A 23,812-nucleotide genomic window follows, 5' to 3' on the forward strand; every position below is an offset into this window, starting at 1 on the left:
AATCCTTCTGGAGTTGCAACTATACTTTCATAAACACACTTTTAAAATGACAGACAACAAAGCAAAACTGGTAAATCTAACTTAAGAAAGAGCTGGGGGAGAAGAATAAGCTGATTTTAGGAATGTTTCTTTTCGTAAACTGGTATTATGTGGAAATCATATTATTTCACTAGGCTTCTAGTCAAAGATCATGTTTTTAAAGTAAATTTAGGGATTTCTGCTTCCTTCAAAATACGAAGGCCAATATAAGATGAAAACTCTCCTGCACAAAACACCTAGAAATGGGTTTACATTATAATAATAACTTTATGTGTACAAATGAACTACCACTAAAGTAAGGGAAGTATCCAGGGGCCAGCAGTAGAGGGGGGAACCAAAGCCAAGCTTGTGAGAGCTGATGTAGTGCCCCCCCCCCCCAGGGACATAGAGGGAAGTAAGGGTGATCAGTTCTGTAACAACCAAATGTTAATGATCACGTGGGAGCAAAGCTTAGGCCAGAGTGGGAGTTGGAAGTGAGAGCCTCACCTAAAGCCAGACCAGATCCTCAAAGAGTTACATATTGGGTTTCAGTGGATACAACCCCACCCTCTGTCCTAACACAAATAACTGAGAATAAGCATGTCTCTCTTTGACTGAACTCTACGGGGTCCCTAAGAGTTTGTGACGATGGGTCTGCCCTCACACATGTTCAAGATTCAAATGTATAGTATCTGCCACAGTAAAAACAAATTCACAATAAAAATATTTAAACATATGAGGAAACAACCTACCACAAATGAGAATCAGCAGATTAAAAAAAAAAGGTTAGGTACCCCTCCCCCAAGAACTTCATTTATTTAAAATATCAGCTAGGAACTAGAAAATGAGTGTGTTTAAAATTATTTTAGATCCACAAGGAGTTGGAAACACGGACAAAGAAAAATATATTGTCAAAAGAAAAAGACTAGGCAGATTTTTTTTAAAGAACCATATGTAACCTCTACAAATAAAAAAAATTGATAACTTTAGAACCTCATGGAATGGGTTAAATGGCAAATAGGCAAAGCTGAAGAGAATATTAAAGAACTGGAAGAAGGATCTGAGAAAATCGTCCAGAATGTACTCTTTAAGTTCAGTAAAGTATTCTCAAGTCCTTTCATTGTTCAGGAAGATGATAGAGAAATTAATTTTGCTTTGTTAGTTCCAGAATGTTTATCTTTTCAAAGACAGCCATGAAAACCAAAAGGAAATAGAATGGTCAAATGGAAGAAACACAATTAAACAAACAAGCAAACAAACCTTGTTCAATTGAAAGCAATAAAGAAGGGGGGGAAGAACATAGACAAAGCAAGATGAATAAAAAACATAACACAATGTAGTAAAAATAAATCCAAGTATACCAATAATCATCATAAATATTAATAAAACAAACTTTCCAGTTAAGAGACACAAGATGTCAAGTAGGAATATTTTTAAAATCCCCAGCTATTGGACACCTACAAAAGCCACACATAAAACATAAGAATCTAGAAATGTTCAAAGTAAAAAACTTGAAAAGAGCAGGGGGAGAATATACCAAACAAGTGCAATTCACAAAAGCTAGGATAGCTATATTTCTACAATTGGAATAACTTTAAGAGAAAAGAGAATAAAGTATGATAAACACTTTATTAGAATTATTTAGTAACATAGTTTCAAAAATATCTGCTAAAGACTGACGGAATTATAAGAGGAAACTGACAAATCCATAATCATGGAGGGAGATTTTAATATACCTCTCTCATAACTAAGTCCACTCCTGTCATAAATGACCACTCAAATTCCAAAAAACCTGCTAAAGGATGCAGAAACTTAAACTTCATAAAGTTAGAAATAATGAAATATACAGAGCACTGTCCCGAAACTTTGATAAGCAGGCTCTACCAAACATTCAAGGAATATACAATCCTCACGTTATACAAACTGCTTCTGAGAATAAAGTGTGCAGGAATGTGCTAAATACTTTCTATATGTGTAGTAACTATGATACTAAAAAGAGACAAGGACAGTACAACAAAAGGAGGCCAGCCTCATTCAAGAACATACATGCAAGAGCTCTAAATAAAATATTAGGCAAACAAACTCAGCAATATATGCATAAAAATATATTATAACCAAGTTTATTCCAATACTGCAAGATTGGTTAAACATTAGAATTATCTATTAATTTATTACATTAACAGTTTAAAGGAGAAATCATATAATCATGTCAATGGATGCCGAAAATCATTTAATAAAATTGAACACTTATTTATGTCCAAACTAGGAAACAGAAACTTAAACTGATAAAACAGAAGTACCAAAATTGATAGAAACATATATATACTTAATGATGAGTCTTTAGAAACATACTTCTTAAAAATAGAAAAACAAAAGGAGACCTTGGACGCTGGTTCTATTCATTGAAGTATTGGAGGTTCTAGCCAGTAAAGTAGGACAAAAAAAAAAAGAAGAAGCATAAGATATAAGAACAGAAAAAAAGAAACAAAACTGTCTCAATTATTATGAGTTGATGACCTATATACAGAAAATCTAAGAGACTCTGAAGACAGATTGTTAATAAGAGAATTGAGCAAGTTTTGCTGTCTGAAAGATCAACATAAAAATCAGTTGCTATCTTAATACTAGCAGACAATTGATAAGACTTTTTAAAAAAAGTTTCCATTTACAATAGCAACAATGAAAATGAGATACCTAGGAATCAATTTAATTAAGAGATGTATAAGACAGAGCTAATATCACAAAACTTCATTGAAAAACATTTTTAAAACCCTGCATAGATGGAAGGACATATGTTTTGAATGGGAAGACTCAATTTCACAAAGATGTCAATTATCCCAAATTCGTCTGTACATTCAGTATGGGGGAAAAAATAACCTAGTTTTTCAAGGTAGCAGACAAACTAATGGTAAAATTTATATGAAGGAACCAAGAGGAATTTGAAGTAGAAGATAATTTGTCCCATGAGATATAATGATTTATTATAAAGTTATTGTAATTAACAAAATGTATAATTGGTAAAGGTATGATAAATATCAAGAAACAGACCCAGACAAATGAGAAATCTTATACATGAAAATGGTATTAAAAAATCAGAAGGGAAGCAACTGACAACTTGATAAATACTAGGACAATTGTTTATATACACACAAAAAAATCCGTTCCTCGTGTACAAAAGTAAATCCCAGATGGATTAAAGACAAATATGAAACACAAAACCATAATGCTTTTAGGAGAAAATTTTTATAAACCTAGCATAGAAAGATAACTGAATAACAAAAAATTATAAACTATAAAAAAATTTTAAAGATCAACTACATTGACATTGCAACTTTATAAGTGATAAAAAAAAAACTAGTGTCTGGAATAAATAACTTCCACAAATCAAGAAGAAAACACAAACATCCCAATTGAAAATAGGCAAAGGATAAGAATGGTCAAATCGTGGGAGGGGAAATGACCTGGAAGCATATTAAAAGGGTGTTTAGTTGCCAAGCAATTAAGGAAATGCAGATGAAAACAACAACAAAAAAATGAGATAACCATCTCACACTCCATCAGACGGGCAAAAACCAATGTCTGTCAAGACCAAATGTTGTTTCCTGTTTTGTTAATTTTTGCCATTCTAATTGGTGTAAGGTGGTACCTCACTGTGGTTTTGATTTGTATTTCCCTTATGGCTAACAATGTTGAACATTTTTTTTCATGTGTCTGTTTGCCATTTGTATGTCTTCTTTGGAGAAGTGTCTGTTCATATCTTCTGCCCATTTTTTGACTGGATTATTTGTTTTTTGAGTGTTGAGTTTGAGAAGTTCTTTATAGATCTTGGATACAAGCCCTTTATCTGTAGTGTCATTTCCAAATATCTTCTCCCATTCCATGGGTTCCCTTTTTCTTTTGTTGACTATTTCCTTTGCTGTGCAGAAGTTTTTATCTTGATGAAGTCCCAAAAGTTCATTTTTGCTTTTGTTTCCCTTGCCTTTGGAGACATGTCTTGAAAGAAGTTACTGTGGCCAATGTTGAAGAGGTTACTGCCTATGTTCTCCTCTAGGGTTTTGATGGATTCTTGTCTCACATTTAGATCTTTCATCCGTTTTGAGTTTATCTTTGTGTATGGTGTAAGGGAATGGTCCAGTTTCATTCTTCTATATGTAGCTGTCCAATTTTCCCAGCACTATTTATTGAAGAGACTGTCTTTTTTCCATTGGATATTTTTTCCTAATTTGTCAAAGATTAGTTGTGGAGAAAGGGGAACACTCTTACACTGTTAGTGGGAATGCAAGCTGGTACAGCCACTCTGGAAAACAGTATGGAGGCTCCTCAAGATGTTAAAAATAGAGCTACCCTACAACCCAGCAATTGCACTACTAGGTATTTACCCCAAAGATACAGATGTATTGAAAAGAAGGGGCACATGTACCCCAATGTTCATAGCAGCAATGTCCACAATAGCCTAACTGTGGAAGGAGCTGAAATGCCCTTCAACAGACGAATGGATAAGGAAGGTGTGGTCCATATATACAATGGAATATTATTCAGCCATCAGAAAGGATGAATATCCAACATTTGCACCGACAGGGATGGGACTGGAGGAGATTATGCTAAGTAAAGTAAGTCCAGCAGCGAAAGACAATTATTATATGGTTTCACTCATATGTGGAACATAAGCAATAGCACAGAGGTCCATAGGGGAAGGGAGGAAAATCTGAAGGGGGAGAAATCAGAGAGGGAGATGAACCATGAGAGACTATGGAGCCTGAGAAACAAACTGAGGGTTTCAGAGGTGAGGGGAGTGGGGTGGAAGGTATAACAGGGTGATGGGTATTAAGGAGGGCACGTGTTGTGATGTGCACTGGGTGTTATACATAACTAATGAGTCAAAAACTAATGATGTACTGCTATACTATACAGTGACTAACTGAACATAATTAAAAAAAAAAAAAAGACCAAATGTTGGCAAAGCTATGGAGCAAACAGTCATGCTGCTCGTGGGTGTGTAGATCATTATAGTCACGACGGTAGGCAGAATAATGTTCCCCAAATGTTCACGTCTTCATCCCCACAACCTGTGGGCATGTTATGTTTCACTGCATTGAAAATGCAATTAAGGTTGCTACATAAAATATGGAGATAATCCTAGATGATACACATGGGCCCAGTGTAATCACAAGGGTTCTTAAAAGTGGAAGAGAGAGGCAGAAGGGAGAATCAGAGGAAGAGATATGATGATGGCAGCAGAGTCAGAGAGGTTCTCGCTCTGTTGCTGACTTTGAAGATGGAGGAAGGGAACTCCAAGGAATGCTGGTGGTCTCTAGAAACTAGAAAAGTCAAGGAAACCAATTCCCTTCTACAACCTCCAAGAAGGAACTCAGCCCTTCAAAAGCCTGGATTTTAGCCCGGTGAGACTCACAGTGGACTTCTGAACTATAGAAATCTACAATAAGAAATTGTGTTATTTGGGGCCACTAAGTTTTTGGTAATTTCTTATGGCAGCTATAGAAAACTAATGCCATCACACTGCAAGGAAATTTTGGAAGATCTAGAAACTTAACTCCCAGGGACATAACCACTGCTTTGCTACTTAATTATGTGGTCCAGGGACCATCAGCATCACCTGAGAGCTTGTTAGAAATGGAGATTCTCAAGCCCAAACCCCGAACCTGCTGAATCAATATCTATGGTTTAACAAGATAGCCAAGATTTCTAAGCACATTAAGCCCAGAGGCAGTACCCTAGGGAAGATCTTCCATTTATGAACAAAGAAATAGGTATAAAAATTGCAGCACTATTGGTAAAAAACATCATCATCGTCATAGTAATGTCTTTCAACCATAGAGTATATGAATGAATTGTTGCCTATTTATACAATGTAATGCCATACAACTGTGAGAATAAGTGAAGGAGAGCTTCTTGGAGCTAAAACTTCAAAACAATGTTAAATATAAAAAAAATTAAAAGTTGCAAAGAGATTTGTACAGTATGAATACTATTGATATAAAATTTTAAAGCATGCAAAACAACACTGTAAAATGTTTGTTGGTATAGACACATGCAACTAAAATGGAAAAACATTCATGAAGATGATAAATACCAACTTTAGGATGGTGGTTGCCCTTGGGAAGAAAAGGAAATGAGTGGGATAGGAAGCGATTTTGGCATAAGGTTGTTTTGACAAAGCTGGCTGGTGGGCACAACCTTATTCTTTATATTATTGCCTCATTTGTCTAATGGCTTCAAATATTCCATAATTTAAATGAATATTAGTTTAAAAATGGAATTTACAGGATTTCTCTTTTCTTTCTTGAATTTATAGGGTTTCTACATCAAAGTGTCTTCATCAGTTTCTAACTTAGAAAAAAATTTTACGCATTTATTTTTGCATCATTTGATCGAAATTCAAGTCAGCTGGAAATGACTAATCTGGAGTTTTTCCCTTCAAGACTCTCAGGGTGTTTAAAGAGTGTTGTACCAAAAGCCTTACACCAATTTCCTGTCTTCAATTCCAAAGAGAGTGAGATTTATCATGAAATTTTTTTAGAGGTTGATCAGTACATAATTAAGTTCTGGGATCTATTGTACCCTGTACAGATTGGGCATTACATTTAAAATTCCTGATCTTTTAAGGAGTAGCTCTTGATTAAAAGAGACAGAAAACAAACAAACAAACAAACAAACAAATAAATAAATAAATAAATAAAGCAATGTGTTGTGATGGGCACGGCATTTTTTAAAAAGAAAACCCTGAATATTTCTAATACTTTGCACTCAGTGGGCATATGACCGAAATCTGCTGGAGAGTAATTCTATGAACCGCATGTGGGAAAAGCAGTTCTCATTATTTATTATCACCTGTATACATTCAGTCTGATCCAGAATCACGCTTCTATTATTTTTAGTCACTGATATTCTGAAACGATAGCCTTTTGTCCTATTCTCATATCTAACTGTCCTTTATACGTGGACAGGTCTCTTCTGTTTGAGAAAGGTCTACATATGTGTAATAACTGCGGCTTATTTGAGTCCTTCTGTGTCTTTCTTCTATATACAAAGCAAAATTTAAAGTAAATAGACAAAAAATTTTTTTGTTCAAGAAATCCCTAGAAACCAGTTTTCCTGAGACATTGAAGTACTTGAGAGGATTTTGAGAAAAAATCCGTACCATAAAGTGTTAAGCAGATGTTTCCCATATGTTGTTTGCAGATAAGTCCCTGTAGCTTATGCAATATCTTTTCTTGAGATTTTGCCATTTTAAATCCAGTTGTCCATACATGTCTTTGAGGCAAATCATGTGTGACAAACAAGCTGAGTCTAAACTTCCCTTGAAATAGTAGAGAAATTGGGGATTTAAATTTGCATTGCTACTTTTCTAACTATTCATAAAACTAAGGCAGTATTTCCATATGTCAGTTGTCTAAATCACGCCTCCATATCTCTCAGGAACGTGAATACATTCCTCTGTGTTTTTTTGTTTTTTGGTTTTGTGTGTTTTTTTTTTTTTTTTTTGGTTCAGTTTCATGCTTATGGCACTGCTTAGTTTTCATTTAAACAGCATCCAAATGTTGTTTCTCGTCAGGAATTCTTTATCAGAACTGTTTCCTTCTTCAGGGTGTGGTCTGGTTACTGTCAAATTTTCCTCTTTCCCCACAGTGCATTACTCAGGAAAACTTTTTCATTAGATAATATGTAAATAAAACATTCCCTTTTATGGAATCTGTTTAAGTCATGCGTTAGTGATTTTTCAGAATAAGATGCTGTGTTCTCTTTAGCAGAAGACTTGGCCATCACTCCACACTATGTAATGAGTAAGTGCAAAGGTGATTGCACTGACAATAAATGTGTCTGTACAGCTTGTGAGCTAATACTCACCATTCCCGGTATTTTTCCCTCAACAGGTAATGCCATGTTATTGAGGGTGTTGCCTGCTGTGTATGAAAAGCAGCCTCAGCCAATCAACAGACACCTGACAGAACTCCTGGCCTTGATGTCTCAGCTGGAACAACCAGAACAGTACCATCTTCTCCGGCTTTTGCATGTAGCTGCGAAGAGAAAGCAACCAGAGGTAAAAAGTATATCACATATACTATGGTCCACACAACCAGGCATGTTTCTGGGTATGAGAACAAGGTGTGTGCTGCAGGTCTCCTCCCTCATGCGCCCAAACACACCCATCTTTAAATGAAAGCACTCATTCACTTGTTCTAGAACGGTGAAAGTGAGGGTGTGACGGCAGAGGTTGGGTACTGTGTTATGGTTCCCCAGAGAAAGAGAACCAATAGGATACATATATCGTGAGCAATTGGAGTTGGCTTACATGACTATGAGACTAAGGAGTGCGGCAGTACACCATTTGTAAGCTGAGGACCCAAGAGAACGAGTGGCGTAGTTCCAATCTGCATCCAAAGGCCTGAGGAGCGGGAGAATCAATGGTGTGAGCATTGGTCCAAGTCTGAAAGCTTCAGAACCAGATGGCTGATGGTGTAAGCCACAGTCCAAGGGCAGCAGAAGACCAGTGTCCTAGCTCAACCACTCATAATCAGGCCCTCAGCATTTCCGAGGAGGCCCACCCACATTGGGGAGGGCAATCTGCCTTACTCATTCTAGCGATTTAAATGCCAGTCTCATCTGGAAACACTCTCACAAACACACTCAGAATAATATTCAAGCAAACGTGTGTGCACTCGATGACCCGATGAAGTTGACACATAAATTAACCATAACAGGCACAGTACTAAAAACAGAACAGAGGTAAAACCTGTCACAATGGCAGAAAAGCTTGAATTGAAGTTGAGTGTGGCCATGAAGTCCCAGGAATCTGTGGTTTCTCAGAGAGGGTGGAGGAAATGACCTGCACGTGGGGAAATTAGCCTGGAGTGAGAGCAAAGGCTCATTTTCTAGATAGCAAGTTAGTTGCTGGTTTTTTGGAATCAAAGAAAAGATTGTAATAATTAGGAAGATTGTGATTATCAGTCACAGAACACCCAACCCATGCTGGTTTAAATAATAAAAGGAATTTATTAGCTAATGGGATGGGGAAGAATACCTTCCGATGAGATGGTCGATCCAGGAATTCAAATAATACAAACAGAACAGTTTTCCTATTCTCTATTTCTCAGATTTGATTTCTGGTTTTGCCTTCCATTTTCAGCAGGCTTCTCCTTGTGGGTTCCACACAGGTCCAAGGGGCTCTCTAGGCACCATGCTTCTTCTACCTCCCCCCTGACCACCAACATCCAAACAAAAGTCCTGATATTCTCTGTTTAGGACACACACTGTATCCCTGGTGCTTCTGCTGACCCTCAAGGATACTCAGAGAGACACCAGACTGCCAGGAAGGGGAAAGTAGAAATGGATTATGAAAGGTACCCAACCATGTGCACAAGTGAAGATTAAGTCAACTGAAGGTTTTATCAATTATGGTTGCAACTGTTTCATTTCCTGATAATGTCAATACCTTCCATTTAAAAAAATCAGTGAACATTAAGGTGAATATTGGAACATTTGAAGTCAACATTCAAATCGTTCAAAGAAAAGCAGGCAAGAATGGTCATATGCATAATTAATCACAATAGGCTGCAAGTGCCTGGTGGTAAGGAATGATTTCTTCTTTTCTTCTGTATCCCAGACCTTGGCATAGTATCTGATGGCACTCAGTAAACATTCACAAAAGCAAACAGAATAAAACAGGGTGATAAATGTTCTGCAGATGATATGAACAGGAGGGGCAATGAATCTGCCTTAGGGAGAAATAGGTGACATGAAGATTCACGATGGGAGTGGCATCGGGGCTAGGCGTTGAAGAATGGTAGGTTTTGGTCCAGGTAGAGCAGAGAGGCAAAGGGCCTTGAGGAGGTGGAGACAGGGCTGGGAGTCCTGGACAGTGGAGTGCAGGCTTGGGCCCTACCCCTAGAGATTTCAATTCAGTAGGTTTGGGAAGGCGCTCTGGATCCTGCCTTTTTCCAAGTTCTCAGGTGATGCTTTTCCCACTGCTTCACACCACACTTTGAGTAGCTAGGTGGGAGGTTGGGCAGAGGACTGGGGACATCATCTATGTTACCTGGTGTGCATTTTTGCTTTTGCCCTTAGAGCAATATATTGTCATTATTTTTGCATGACTGTCTTTCCCAGTGCACTCTAAACTCCTTGAGGGACATAGGACCTATGTCTGCATATTTACATGCACTCCCTAGCATAGTGCTGCACACACAGTAGGATTTCAATAAAAGGGTGTTGAATTTAGAAATAAATAAATGACCAGAAGAGACCAAAGAGATTGGAGATCATGGAGAACCAGGGAAAAGATCTTGCGGTCTCCAAAGGGTGTAGAGTGGCTCAACAGGATCAAGATCTAGAAAAGTAAAGGGGCCTGGAGAGGGGAACCGAACTTAGATTTGGCAACCGGGGACTCCCCAGGGCACTGCTTGTGTGGGTGGGGCAAGGAGTGGTGGTCATCTATTATGGATTGTGTGCGGAGGGACGGTTAGGAACTGACCACACGAGTGTAGAAGTTTAGAGGAAATAAGGAGAACTAAAATAAAATCCAGTAACAATGAAGAGATTGAAGGTGTGGAACAAAGTACTAGCTAGAATCAGGTGCTAGAGGAAGTTAGAGAATGAACACCAGAGCCTAAGTGGAAGAATCAGTCTGGGGAAAAATTAAGGACAGAAAGTTGGAGCAAAACTGTAGTAGACTTGGGGCAAGGAGTAGAGTTGAGGGATCACTGGATCACCTAAGCGGAGACTCGGAGTGAAGGGCACAGAAGGGGTGGGGTATTTGTTTCCCATCCCTGCTGAAACATATGACCACAAACTTGGTTTATGACAGCACAAATTTTTTATCCTCCAGTTCTTGAGATCAGAAGTGCAAAATGGGTCAGCAGGTCTGCATTCCTTCCAGAGGCGCTAAGGGAGAAATCTGTTTCCTTGCCCTTTTCCAGCTTCTGAAGGCTGCCTGCACTGTTCAGTTCCTGTTCTGCCTCCCTCTCACCTCTGCTTTTCTCATCACATCTCCTTCTCTAACTCTGAGCCTCCTCCCCCTCTCTTCTAAGGGCCTGTGTAATCACCTTAGTGCCACCTAGATAATCCAGGATTATCTCTCCATCTCAAGACCTTTAACTTAACCTGCAAAGTCCCTTTTGCCACTCAAGGCAACGTCATGATGGGTTCTGGGGATTAGGATGTATATACATCTTTGGGGAGTCATTATTCTGCCTACCATGGATAGAGCCTGGGGACCAGATGATATGGAGAATAAGGAGGAGCGACCAAACGGCCAAACTTGGTTTCATAAAGGAGGCAGCTGGCATGCCATTTTATCTGCAGCCCGCAAGCAAGAGCAAAACATAGTTTTTGGAAAGGGAGGTTCAATAAAAATTCAAGGGGGATCTAGGGAGAGTAACTTAATTCAATTTATTTCCCATGGGCTAAAGGCTGGAATAAAGGTAAATGAGACCAGCAGGAGGCTCACTTGTAGGAAGGGGGAGGGAAAAGACTTGGGGTCTCCCCACCTAAAAAGATGGGGTCCAAGAGTGAGGGTGGCACCGTGTATGACATTCAAAGAGATCCCATCAGACACCTGGTTATAGCCCCTCTGTGGCTGCCCAGAGACTCAGGAGAGGACATTTATAATTGGGCCCCTGACTGCTGTCTGTTCTCATAGGGTCTCTTTAACTCCAACACCTTGAACAATTATATGGTCCTGAACACCCATAGATGGACACTCTTCTCTCGGTGCACCGAGTTTTTACATATGTGCAATGTTTCTTCCCTCACCACTACCACTCTTTCTGGGCTAACTATTCCTGCTCCTTAGACAATTACTTTGACGTCAGTTTCTTGCCAGGAATCTTCTCTGACTCCTTCCTTTCCACCATCTCTGCCCTAGCAAATTTCACATTGTAATGAATCTGTCTCTACTGGTCTCTCTTTCTCTCTGGGCCACCTTGGCTGTGATGCAAATGCTGGAGACATGAAGACCACCTGGTTCACTGCTGTGTCCCTGATGCCTTGCGTAATATCTGGTACACAGGGGTCCCACTTCATGAATATTTCTTAACACAGATAAGTTAGTATTAGTGCCTCCATTTGCAGAGGACTTTGCATTCATAAAGGACGTCTTTTTTTTAGCATCTAATCCTACCAATTTAGTTTACTCTTACCAATAACTCTGCAATGTGTTATTCTTTTCTCTGTTTTACACTACTCGAAATGGATGTTCTGGGAGGTTAACTTGCCCCCATCACACAGGAGGTTAACTTGTCCCCATCACACAGGTTCAGGACTCTGACCCCCATCCCTCTTCTCTGTCCTTGTCCTGGGTAAATAACCAGTAACCACACATACCTTGTTTTATTATGCTTCACTTCATTGCACTTTGCAGATACTGTATTTTTTACAAATTAAAGGTTTGTGGCCACCCTGCACCAAGCAAGGCTATGGGCACTATTTTTTCAATAGCACTTGCTTACTTTGTGTCTCTGTGTCATATTTTCATAATTCTTGCAATAACTCAAACATTTTCATTATTATTATATTTGTTATGGTGATCTGTGATCAGTGATCTTTAATGATACTATTGTAATTGTTTTGGGGTACCCCAAACTGCACCCATATAAGATGCAAGCTTAACAGATAAATGTGTGTGTTTTCACTGCCCCATCGACCCTCCATTCCCCATCTATCTCCCTCTCCCAGGGCCCCCCTATTCCCTAAGATACAACACAATTGAGATTAGGCCACCTAAGAACCCTAGAAAAGTCTCTAAGTGTTCAGGTGAAAGGAGGAGTAGCAGCTCTCTCACTTTAAATCAAAAACCAGACATGATTAAGCTTAGTGAGGAAGGCATGTCAAAAGCTGAGACAGGTCAAAAGCTAGGCCTCTTGTGCCAAATATTGGCCTCTTAGCTAAGTTGTAAACATAAAGAAAAAGTTCTTGAAGAAAATTAAAAGTGCTGTTCCAATGAACACAAGAGTGATAAGAAAGCAAAACAGCCTTATTGCTGTTGTGGAGAAAGTCTAAGTGGTCTGGATAAAAGATCAAACCAGCCGTGACATTTTCTTAAGCCAAAGCCTAATCCAGACCAAGGCCCTAGCTCTCTTCAGTTCTTCAAAAACTGAGAGAGGTGAGGAAGCTGCAGAAGAAAAGTTTCATGTTGAAGCTGTAGCAAGTTATGCAGAAGATCGAGCTAAGAAAATTCATGAAAGTGTCTACACCAAACAACAGATTTTCAGCATTAATAAAACAGCCTTCTCTTAGAAAAAGATGCCATCTAGGAATTTCATTGCTAGAGAGAAGAAATCAATGCTTGCCTTTAAAACTTCACAGGACAGGCTTCTCTTTTGTTAGGGGTTGATGCAGCTGGTGACTTTAAAGCCAATGCTCACTGACCATTTTGAAAATTCTAGAGCCCTTAAGAATTCTGCTAAATGCACTCTGCTTGTGCTCTGGAAATGGAACAACAAAGCCTGGTTGACAGCACATCTGTTTACAACATGGCTTACTAAATATTTTAAGCCCACTCTTGAGACTTTCAGCTCAGAAAAAGAGAGAGAGAATGGGAGAGAGAGAGAAAGAGAGATTCCTTTCAAAATATGACTGCTCATTGACAATCCACCTGGTCACCCAAGAGCTCTGATGGAGATATACAACAAAATTAATGTTTTCATGCCTGCTAACACAACATCCATTCTGCAGCCTATGAATCAATGAGTGATTTGAACTTTGAAGAATTTCTTAAGAAATACATTTCATTAGACTTTAGCTGCCATAGATAGTGATTCCTCTGATGGATCTGGGCAAAGTAAACTGAAAGCCTTCTGGAAAAGAGTTACCATTGTAGACATCAGTAAGAGCATTCATGATTCATGGGAAGAGGTCAAAATATCAACATGAACAGGAGTTTGGAAGAAATTGAGTCCAACCTTTGTGGATGACTTTGAGGGGTTCACAACTTCACCGGAAGAAGTAACTGCGGATATGGCAGAAATAGCATGAGAACTAGAATTGAAAGTGGAACCTGAAGATGGGACTGAATTAATACAACTTCATGATAAAACTTTAGGATATGAAGACTTGCTTCTTTTGGAGGAGCAAAGCAAGTGGTTTCTTGAAAGAGAATCTACTCCTGGTGAAGACACTGTGAAGATTGTGAAATGACAACGAAGGATTTAGAATTTTATATAAACTTACCTGATAAAGCAGCAACAAGGTTTGGGAGGATTGACTCCAATTTTGAAAGCAGTTCTACTCTGGGTAAAATGCTATCAAATAGTATTGCATGCTACAGAGAAAACATGTGTGAAAGGAAGAGTCAATCTATGTGGCAAATTTCATTGCTGTCTTATTTTAAGAAATTGTCGCAGGACCCCAGCTTTCAGTAGCCATCACCCTGATGGGTCAGTACCATCGACATGAAGACAAGACCCTCTGCCAGCAAAAAGACTGCAACTCATTGAAAGCTCAGATGATGGTTAGCATTTTTTAATAAGAATGTATTTTAACTAAGGTATATACATTTTTTTAGACATAATCCTATTGCACATTTAATAGACTATAGTAAAGTATAAACATAACTTTTATATGCCCTGGGAAACCAAAGAATTCATTCGAATCTCTTTATCGTGCCATTCACGTTATTGTGGTGGTCTGGAACCTCTCCAAGGTACTCCTGTCACGTTCTCAGCTGGTTACAGGAAGCACAGGAGGGTAAATAAGGGGCACTAATAGTGGTTGAATTAATGCCAAGTTCCCGACACTGTGTGGGTGTTTTACAACATTGTCTCACTTATTCCCCACAATAACCTTTCCTTTGGTAGACAAAAAAGTCCAAGTTTGGAGGGTTCACAACTGTGGTGGTACAAAGGAGTGACAGTGAGGTGGCTTTACACACTCTCTTCGGTCTCTGCCAGCCTTCTAATTTTCATATGGGTAATGTCTGTGTCTCCTACCAGTCATAACAGTCACATTGCCCTCCCTAAGACTGCCACTTACAGAAAATCTGGGGCTGTCACTGGTTACGTAGCTTTCCTAAAGTCATACAGATAAGGCTGGGCTACATCGTCAACCCAGTCTAATTCCAACCATTGAGATCTTTTGGTCTCAACACCCTGAAAAATTGAGGCTGTAAGGCTGTGGCTTGTGAAGCAGATGGGAGTTCCAGAGGGCGCAGTAGACAGTGACAGTCAGAAAGGTGAGCTGGATAGAAGTAGGAATGAGGAGGACTGAATGAGGAGGAGAGAGTGAAAGCAGAGTCCCATAGGTATTGTGGGTGCTGAATGTGTATCCCAGAATGAAGAAGCAAAGGTTTAGGAAACAGCCACCGTGATGCGAATGGACCCTACCTGTGCCAGGGCCCTAATGGGGGAAGAAGTTACAGCACGGGAATGACTCGAACCTTTGTTCCCCATCAGCACTCCCCTTCATGTTAAGCACTCCACCTGCCTCCTATGGCTTCTCCCGCAGCTCTTTGTGAACTCACACTTGATTACTGAGGTGTGCAGGCAGTGAGCCAGAGGAATGCTAGATTCACCTCCTCTCTCTCACATCCCTTAATTAGACAGTGGGCAAAAAGGAAGCGGGGACGGGGGTGCTGTGGCTGGCCAGGCAAGTGGGTCCCCATCACTGCCCTCTGGGTATCCCTCTTTCAGGAAACCATGCTTCCTAGCTGGAGGGAGGTAATTCCTGGCTAGTGATTCAGGCTGGAACCTCCAGAGAATCCTCAGGGTCCATTTATAGGAAAAGGCTGGGTGGTCAATTTTCCAAGCGGCCTTTTGGGGCTAAGTCTGTATTCTTGGCTGCCATAAGCCATGCTGTAATCTAGCCAACAAAAGAAACAGAATTTAGTAACACATAAGAGCCCGTCTGTTATTATCCCCAAGATTTGGGCCTCTAGCCCCAATCATACAGAGATGAGTGGCAGAAAATAGCAATGTCAGCCCTCTGTTGATTAATGTCCAAACCCAGAGGAACTGCTTTTGTGGTCTGGTCCCTAGAGGAGAGAGTCATTTTCTTGGATCTTCTCTCAGCAGCTTAGAGCATTCCTATTCACATACCTAATTCTGCAGCACCTGACCCAGAATCATCTGGCTGACAAGACTCAGAGGTCACTTTTGGTATTTATTTAAAATAAGAAGCCATTTGCAGAACATTAAGGAGATGGAGTGATGGAATATATAGACTGTTGTACAATGGTCTTTGGAGCAGAACCATGGTTTTCAGAATATATATTTTGTCAGTATGGTGGGAGTAATTAGCAAATGAAGAGTGACATTTATTACAGAGTTTTGGAGATTAATAGAGATTGTTAATGCTGGCTAAATTAATAAGAGGCGAAAACTGAACCCGAGGACTAATTTAAGAGGGGGTACATAACCACACACGTACACACATGTGCACACACACAATAGCTCTACCGTTTATTCTGTGCATGAGAACTGAAGTGTTATTTGCTGCCAGTTAAGTCGTGGTCCTATGTGTTCAGACAGCCCTACCCTGAAGGTCCCCGTGGCCTGGGGTGATGAGATGTATCGACAAAACTGCAGGTCAATGACATGATGCTAAAGCTGGCAGCCGACTGCTCTGGGGGCACAAAAAAGGCAGTGATTAATTCTGCTCTGGAAGAAACGGAGAAGCCAGAGATAGGTACCTTCCCTGGGCTACTTTAGAGGATCCTGGTCTGGCCCATCCTCATGTTCCCCCAGTTGCCACACATTCCGTCACCTACTAAATGTAGACCAGGTAACTGGGACCTTGAAATTCTTCTCCTATGTATCTCCTTCCTGCTTCCAGGGCTTCAACAGGCCTGGTCCCTGGATCTGTTCTCCCAGGGTCAGGCCATGCTGACAGCACGACCCCGCAGGCCTGCGGGGTGTCCCGGATGAGCTTGCATATGTGGGCTGGGGTATTCACATACATGCATACGAGACTCCTCGCTGGGCAAATCCAGGGGTAGAAAGAGAAGGGCAAGAAATGGAGTCTGGGGGTCATTTCTCTCTGTTCCCTCTACACAGGCCAAAAATTCCAAATTCAAATCAGGCCTCCTAGATTGTTATAAAGGTATTTGCGTCAGGTAGAGGAGTAGCTGCTGAGTATTTGAGCGTGTGGTGTGGCGACCTTTATTTGTCCTCTAGCCCCTGGTTCTGCGTGTGTTAGAGTGAGCTATGGGGAAGCCTTCCTAGAAGTAGAACTACTTGAAATGGGCTTTGAAAGCATGAGTGTTCTCTCTGTGTTCAAACCACTGTGGGTGACCTGTGGCATGTCCCTGGGTCAGAGTTCATGGTGGAAGAGGCAGCAGATATGCCCGTCCGTGAATGCCATGGCATTGGGATTCCAGCTGTAGGCCATGAGAAATCTTTGAAGTCTTGACATGATTATATGGGGTTTTAGGACAGTGACAGCAGAATCGAAGGAAGAGACACTTGAGGCCAGGAGGCCAGTTGGGAAGTTCTTTCAGAGGTCTGTGCCGTGAGGCTTATGGCCTGAACAAAAGCCATGTCCACTTGGTCTCTGCCAGCCATGGATGCCGCCTGAGTGGCTACTCTGCCCTCAGTGATGGCAAGGATTTCTCTGAGACATGAAGCAGCTCCCAATGAAGCAGCATGGAAGAGAGCAGCCTGTGTTTAGAAAATAAAATTCCTTCTTATCCAAGAATAATCTATCTAAAGTCCAAAGCACCACTTGCCTTTCATGTGCATGATACACTTCAAGAAATATCTGTCCTTTCTATCACCATCATAATAAGCTTTGGGCTATGAGGAAGTCGCAAAATAATCAAGTTTTTTTAATTGGCAAAATCACTTTGTTTACACTGTTCAAGGCTTCTCTTCTCTTTGCTTCTATGGATTCAGCTCTGCCAAAGCATATGCATTAGCCTTTAGCCAGCCAGCTGGCTTGTTTTTTCTTTTGTCTTTTCCTTTATGGGACAGTGGATACAGTATTCTCTTGCATGGCTTGGGATGTATGGCTGGAGTTGAAATAAATTGGCAAGACTGGAAGCACATGTCACAGAGACCTTCATGTTCCAGGAATAGGACATGAAGAGTGAGGACTAGGAAATGGAATTTTATAGAATGGGGCAGGAAGTGTGTAAGCATTTTCCATTCCTAAAAGGCTCAGGTTAGGTGTGCTGCCCTGACCCAGAGCAGCTGGCTGACACGTCTGCCTTATTTGCCAGGGAACTCTGGTGGTTTCTCCTGAAGGACATACAACCGCTCCCAAATGCACAGGCAGCATTTATGGAGCTGTCTATTCATACGTGCCACATACCAGAAACTAGCCCTGGCCCTTCCGTCACAAGTACTGGATAGGAATATCAAGTTTAAATTTATATGTAGGATAATTTTAGTCATCTGAAAATGTCTTTTTTATGTCCCTGTTATGTTGTATATGATATGTGACAATATGTATGTCTAAACATTCTGTACAACTATTCAGCACTGTGGGGTGGCGTGTGGAGGTTATTCAAATGCTACCCTATACAATTATTTAGACTTGTCTTCCTTTATTGTTCTTCAAATATTTATTGACTCATTTTCTGGCCAGGCTCTGTGCTAGGCTTTGGGTATACAATAGAGTACAAATTAGAATTGAGTCTTGACCTTGTAAAGTTTTTAATCCAGCCCGCAGAACAGACATCTAGACCAGCAATATGAAGAAAGCATCAGAAGGGTTTGCTGGGAGCCATTTAGGGTATGATAGGGGCTTCAGCCAGGACACTGGACTGAGTGGGAAGAGAAGGGAGTGGAAAAAGGCTGTTAAAGGAAACAGCAGCTAATCCGAGGCCTCGAGAATGAGGAGTGTCCAGCAAAATAGGGGCAATAAGAATTATAGGCAGAGTGGATCACGTGAGTAAAATACTAGATGCAAGAGAAAACTTACCAGGTCAAGAAAAATTTTTTAAAAAAATCAACATGGTTGAAGTATGATATGTGACAGGGTCTAGATGGGGGGAGGGTAGAATAGGTAAGATAAGTCTAGAAAGATGGATAGGAGTCAGTTCAGAAGAGGTATGTTAAGCCTCTATTTGGAGAGCAATGGCAAATTAGTGAAGTATGTTAAGCAGGAGAAGGGTCACCATGGTGGCCACAAAGCAGAAAAGGGATTGGATGAACAAGACTGAAGGCAGAGAGAATAGTTAGAAAGCTGTTGGAATAACGCAAGTTCAGGATGATGGGATCAGTGGTCTCCGCTTAGATGTGCCTGCTGAGAGTACATCCTTGACCCCAGCCTAAATTAGGGCCCCAGGACAGTCTCTCACAGCACCTTGTATTTCCCCTGTATGGCACCTATTAGAATTTATGATGATGCATTTCCTTTGTAATTAATGGTTTCACTGAATGTCTCCTTTACTAGACAGTGAAGTGTTCCACAAAGGCAGGGACCTGTCAGACTTATTAGCAGCTGTAACACTGGCACCTAGAACACTCCCTTGCAAATAGGGAGGATTCAATAAATATTTGTGAATGAGTGAGTGGAGAAGTGAATGAAAACAAAGGGAAGTAGAGAGATCTGCGGGGTACTTGGGGGCGGAATCAAAAGGGCTTGGTGCTTGCTCGGATGAGGCTGCTGCAAAGGGAGAAGAGCAGTCAAGAGTGACTCCCAGGTTTCTGGCTCGAGTAGCCGGCGGATTATGGTGCCATTTGTGGAGAAAAGAGATACTTGAGGCTAGAGAGGGAAGTGGGAGAAGTAGGTTTTTGGCAGGGGGTGGATTATAAATTTAGCAGGTCGAGCTGAGTATCAGATTCTGTTTTACTACTGGAAGCGACATTTCAAGTCGACCTTACCAAAAAAGTAACAAACCAAAAGAGCAAACCAACATCGAACAAAAGAAATCAGCATAGTAGAAAGGTGGATGGGCAAATTGTTTTTACTTTACTGTTCAGTTTTCCGTGGGTCACCCTTCCTAATTATTTTATCTTAGCAGACAAAACAATTCATTAAATTGTCAACGTGCAACATGTCTGTGTATTAACATAGTGACTTTATTCCACAAAAGGTCACATTTTCTTTAATATGAATTATTGCATCTTTATGTTCGCGAAAGCATTCCAAGTCAAGAAAGCAACATTAGGGTGTAAGGAATATGGTAGAAATTATTTTACTTTGGTACTCTTTTTTATCTTAGTACATTTTTGTGATCAAAATGGAAAATTGAAGAAAATGTGCAAGCTCTTTCCTGCTTTCTTATTTTTATTATTAAATATTTTCAAGGCATACTTCTCTGACTTGAAGGCTTTCATTAAAGTCATCAAGAATTTTGACATACTTATATCATATTGCCCTTTAAATTATAGCTCTCNNNACTTCAAAACTTGATTTATGAATAGCAGTATCTAAACATTTTTATAAACTTTACTCTTCAATAGCAGAGCACGGATGAAAAGAAACTGAATCCTCTGAAACTTTATTATAAATTTTAAATTCCAGACTTAGGGGATATGCTTGAGTTCCAACAAGGGCAATAATCCCAGAATGTGTTGACTTTAGATTTCATGCAAAATATATTAGATTGATTCTGATTTAATTAATTTTCCTCCTTGTTTCTCTTTCTTCTCTTCTCCTCTCTTTTCTTTTTGTAGGTGGCTCAGAAGTGTATTCCTTTCCTAATCAGGCATTTGAAAGACTCAGCCTATAATGATGTCATCCTAAACATCCTCATAGAGATAGCAGGCTATGAACCTGTGGCTTTGAGCAGTTTTCTTCCAATGCTGAAAGAGATTGGTGAGAGATTCCCCTACCTCATCGGACAAATGGCGAGAATCTATGGAGCTGTGGGGCACGTGGATGAAGTAAGTTCAGCTTTTTTTCTCTCTGTTTCCCTAAATCCCATTGGCGCTTCATCCATTGGGACTCTCTGACCTCCAACTTTGTCCCAGAACTTCTGAGAGTTCCCATTTCTCTTTTAAAACCTTGGACAGTGGCCTTTGGATCAAGGGTGCATTATAGCAGGGCTAGGTGGAAGGTTTCAGGAAGTAAGGGTCTCTTTGCTGGAGTGTCACTTGAGGAAGGGGAAGGATTAAAATGGTGGGAACACTACGACAGATTCAAGACCACTTTGTGATAGTGATAACCAATGAAAGTGTTTCGTTTCATTTCTGCTTGCAGTTCTGCTCAACTGAGGAAACCATCAGGAAGCATAGAGTTAGGTCTCAGATGAACCTATTAATAAGATCCCATAACTATGCTCTCAATAAACGCCTGGATTCAGTATTTTTTGAGCCCTCTGGATGGTGTTACTTGGAAGAGTGAAATAAATGTTTGTGCATGTTTAAAAGGCCTAGCCTAAATATTGGAACAATAGAATCTTTTGGCAGGAACAACAGGATGCCATCAGTTTGTGGGGATTAGGCGACCAAGAAACCATTTCCAGAAATTCAGGTTCTAAAGGGTGTGCATACATGCATAATCTGTCTGATGATTTTACATTGGGATTTAGGATTTTTATCTTTTTAAAATAAAAGCAAATACATAGTTGATAGAAGGGAGCTTTTACTTTTGTCCACTTAACATATAATACAGTTTCCTATAAGATAAGTATAAAATTGTACAACTCTTAAAAGGGAGTTCACTGTTTGTCAAGTTCAACCCCTTGATTCTAAAAACTAGAAAAGTTGAGTGACTTACCCAGACTGAGACGGTGTTAGTAGGTGACCCAGCTGGAGTTAGATCTTTGTTATCCTTGGCACTCTTTTCAAAGTTTGTCTTAGAATGGATCTTTGGTTCTGTTTTATTTTATTTCTGCTAGATTTGCAGATGGTCTGGTGAATGGGAGGCTTCCCTCCGGAGGAGGGCCTTTCTCTAGCTTCCCAGAAGAAGGTGGGAGAGCGGAGCTGCCTAGCAGCCTGTAACTGTCAACATGAGGGGGGGGGGGGATCTTGTAAAAGGATTACTTTGGTGTGGACATGCTGCTTAACATAATCCCGTTCTATCCACTGCTGTTGGGAACGTCTCACGCCTGCCACGATCCGCCTTCTGGTAACACTTTGCTGTGCCTGTCACCTTTGCTGCCGGGAGAACCTGCTGGTGTGCCCGAGTGCTTTTAGAACAACTTCAGCTGACAGCTGTTTGACTGAATCTGATGACCTTGCAGATTTTTGTAGGTACCAAAAATCCAGCCTCTGTTGTGTGAGGCCCTGGAATCTTTAAAACTCTTCCTGCACTTCAGTGGTAGTTTTTTTTCATCACAAATACACTTATGATTCACTAATGTGTTGTAATGCACACTGGAAGTGAATAAACTTCCCATAGAAAATGTAATCTGTTAAAAAAAAAAGAAAAAAACCCACACTAGCTACATACAATTATGTCACTGTAGGTTCACCTGAACTAAGGCTAACCTGACAGAGAGTGGCCTGTTAGGGTGACATTTGTGTGACTCTGGGTGGGTGCAGAGAATGGAGAGGGGATCCGAAGAGCCTGAGGAATCACTTATTTCAGAATTCAGGATATCAAAATATTTGTCCCTCCCCCTCCCCCCAATCTCGCATTCTCATGTGTCCATGAAGGCATCTGTGTTTGGGGGAGAAAAATTTTTTCTGGTGGTTCTGACTCACCATCCCAGCAAAGAACAATTCTAGATCAAATACCTTCCAAATGTACCTGGATATTAGGATTACATGAGGAGCTTTTTAAATAATGTAGAGTGTATGAGACTCATAGAAAATCTACTAAATGAACCATGAGAGACTATGGACTCTGGGAAACCAACTGAGGGCTTCAGAGGGGAGGGGGTGGGGGAATGGGCTAGGCCGGTGATGGGTATTAAGGAGGGCATGTATTGCATGGAGCACTGGGTGTTATACGCAAACAATGAATCATTGAACACTACATCAAAAACTAATGATGTACAGTATGGTGACTAACATAATATAATAAAAAAATTTAAAAAAAGAAAGAAAATCTACTAAATCAGAATCTCCAGGAAAGGGACCCCAGAATCTGGATTTGTGGGACCCTGTGCCAGGTAATTCTGATGCAGCTATTAGTGGATCGGTATTTGAGATCCCTTATGTAAAGTATTTAAAGCATTTTCTATCTTAGACTTAGAATCGGGTCTTGTCCATCACTCTTTCTGCCTTCCTCCATCAAGCCATGTCAATCAATTAAAACTTTTCCAGACTACTGATACAGCAGTTTAGGTTAGGTAGAGTTGAGAGTAATACAAAAATTCAACACAATAGTGGCTTAAACAAGGACAGTCATTTATTTCTCTCACACATAAAGAAGTCTAGAAAGCAATCAGTCTAGAAATCCATGTTTCAGAGACCCAGAGACCCATCCTTGAGCACACCAGAGAACACATAAGTTCTGTTTCACAGTCCAAGGTGGTTACTTATCTCTACCCATCAAGTCAGTATTTCAACCAGCAGGAAGGTGAAAGGAAAGAACTCTTCAGATAGTCGAAACACAACCTACTATTCATATCCCATTGGCTACATAGAACAAAGCTGTGTATGACCATACCTAGCTGCAAGGGAGGCTAGAACATGTAGTCTGGATTCAGCTGCTTACATAGCAAGAGAGAAGGGCAGAAGTAATGATGGAAGGCAAAGAATGCCTCTGTTGCAGCTTGTTAAGTCATTTCATTTCTCTGGGTCTGTTTTCTCTCCTCAAAAATAGCATCCTTGCACAGGTTTACCTCCCTTCTGCTCTGATAGTCTTGATTTCATTATTCTATTTCATTTAAGATCAGCCTGACCAAATCACCTATAAACGTCAGTCAGGCTTCTTTCCTGAGAAATAATGCTCTTCTTATTTTTTTCTAACACCTAAAATATCACCATTAGAAAGTCTTTCTTTAGGG

At 40.3% G+C, this 23,812-nt stretch overlaps 1 protein-coding gene across 1 annotated transcript in view; it reads left to right on the forward strand.

Annotated features, from left to right (window-relative positions):
- The window catches only part of VEPH1 (ventricular zone expressed PH domain containing 1), a 218,885-nt gene that overhangs the window by 43,196 nt on the left and 151,877 nt on the right, over positions 1-23,812 (forward strand). The window contains exons 4-5 of the mRNA XM_008706749.2: positions 7,911-8,077; positions 20,589-20,798. Of these exons, the coding sequence (XP_008704971.2) occupies positions 7,911-8,077; positions 20,589-20,798 (377 nt within the window). The remainder of the gene's footprint in view (positions 1-7,910; positions 8,078-20,588; positions 20,799-23,812) is intronic.

This window comes from Ursus maritimus, unplaced genomic scaffold, assembly GCF_017311325.1.
Source record: "Ursus maritimus isolate PB19 unplaced genomic scaffold, ASM1731132v1 scaffold_20, whole genome shotgun sequence".
In the NCBI taxonomy this organism is placed as follows: domain Eukaryota; kingdom Metazoa; phylum Chordata; class Mammalia; order Carnivora; family Ursidae; genus Ursus; species Ursus maritimus.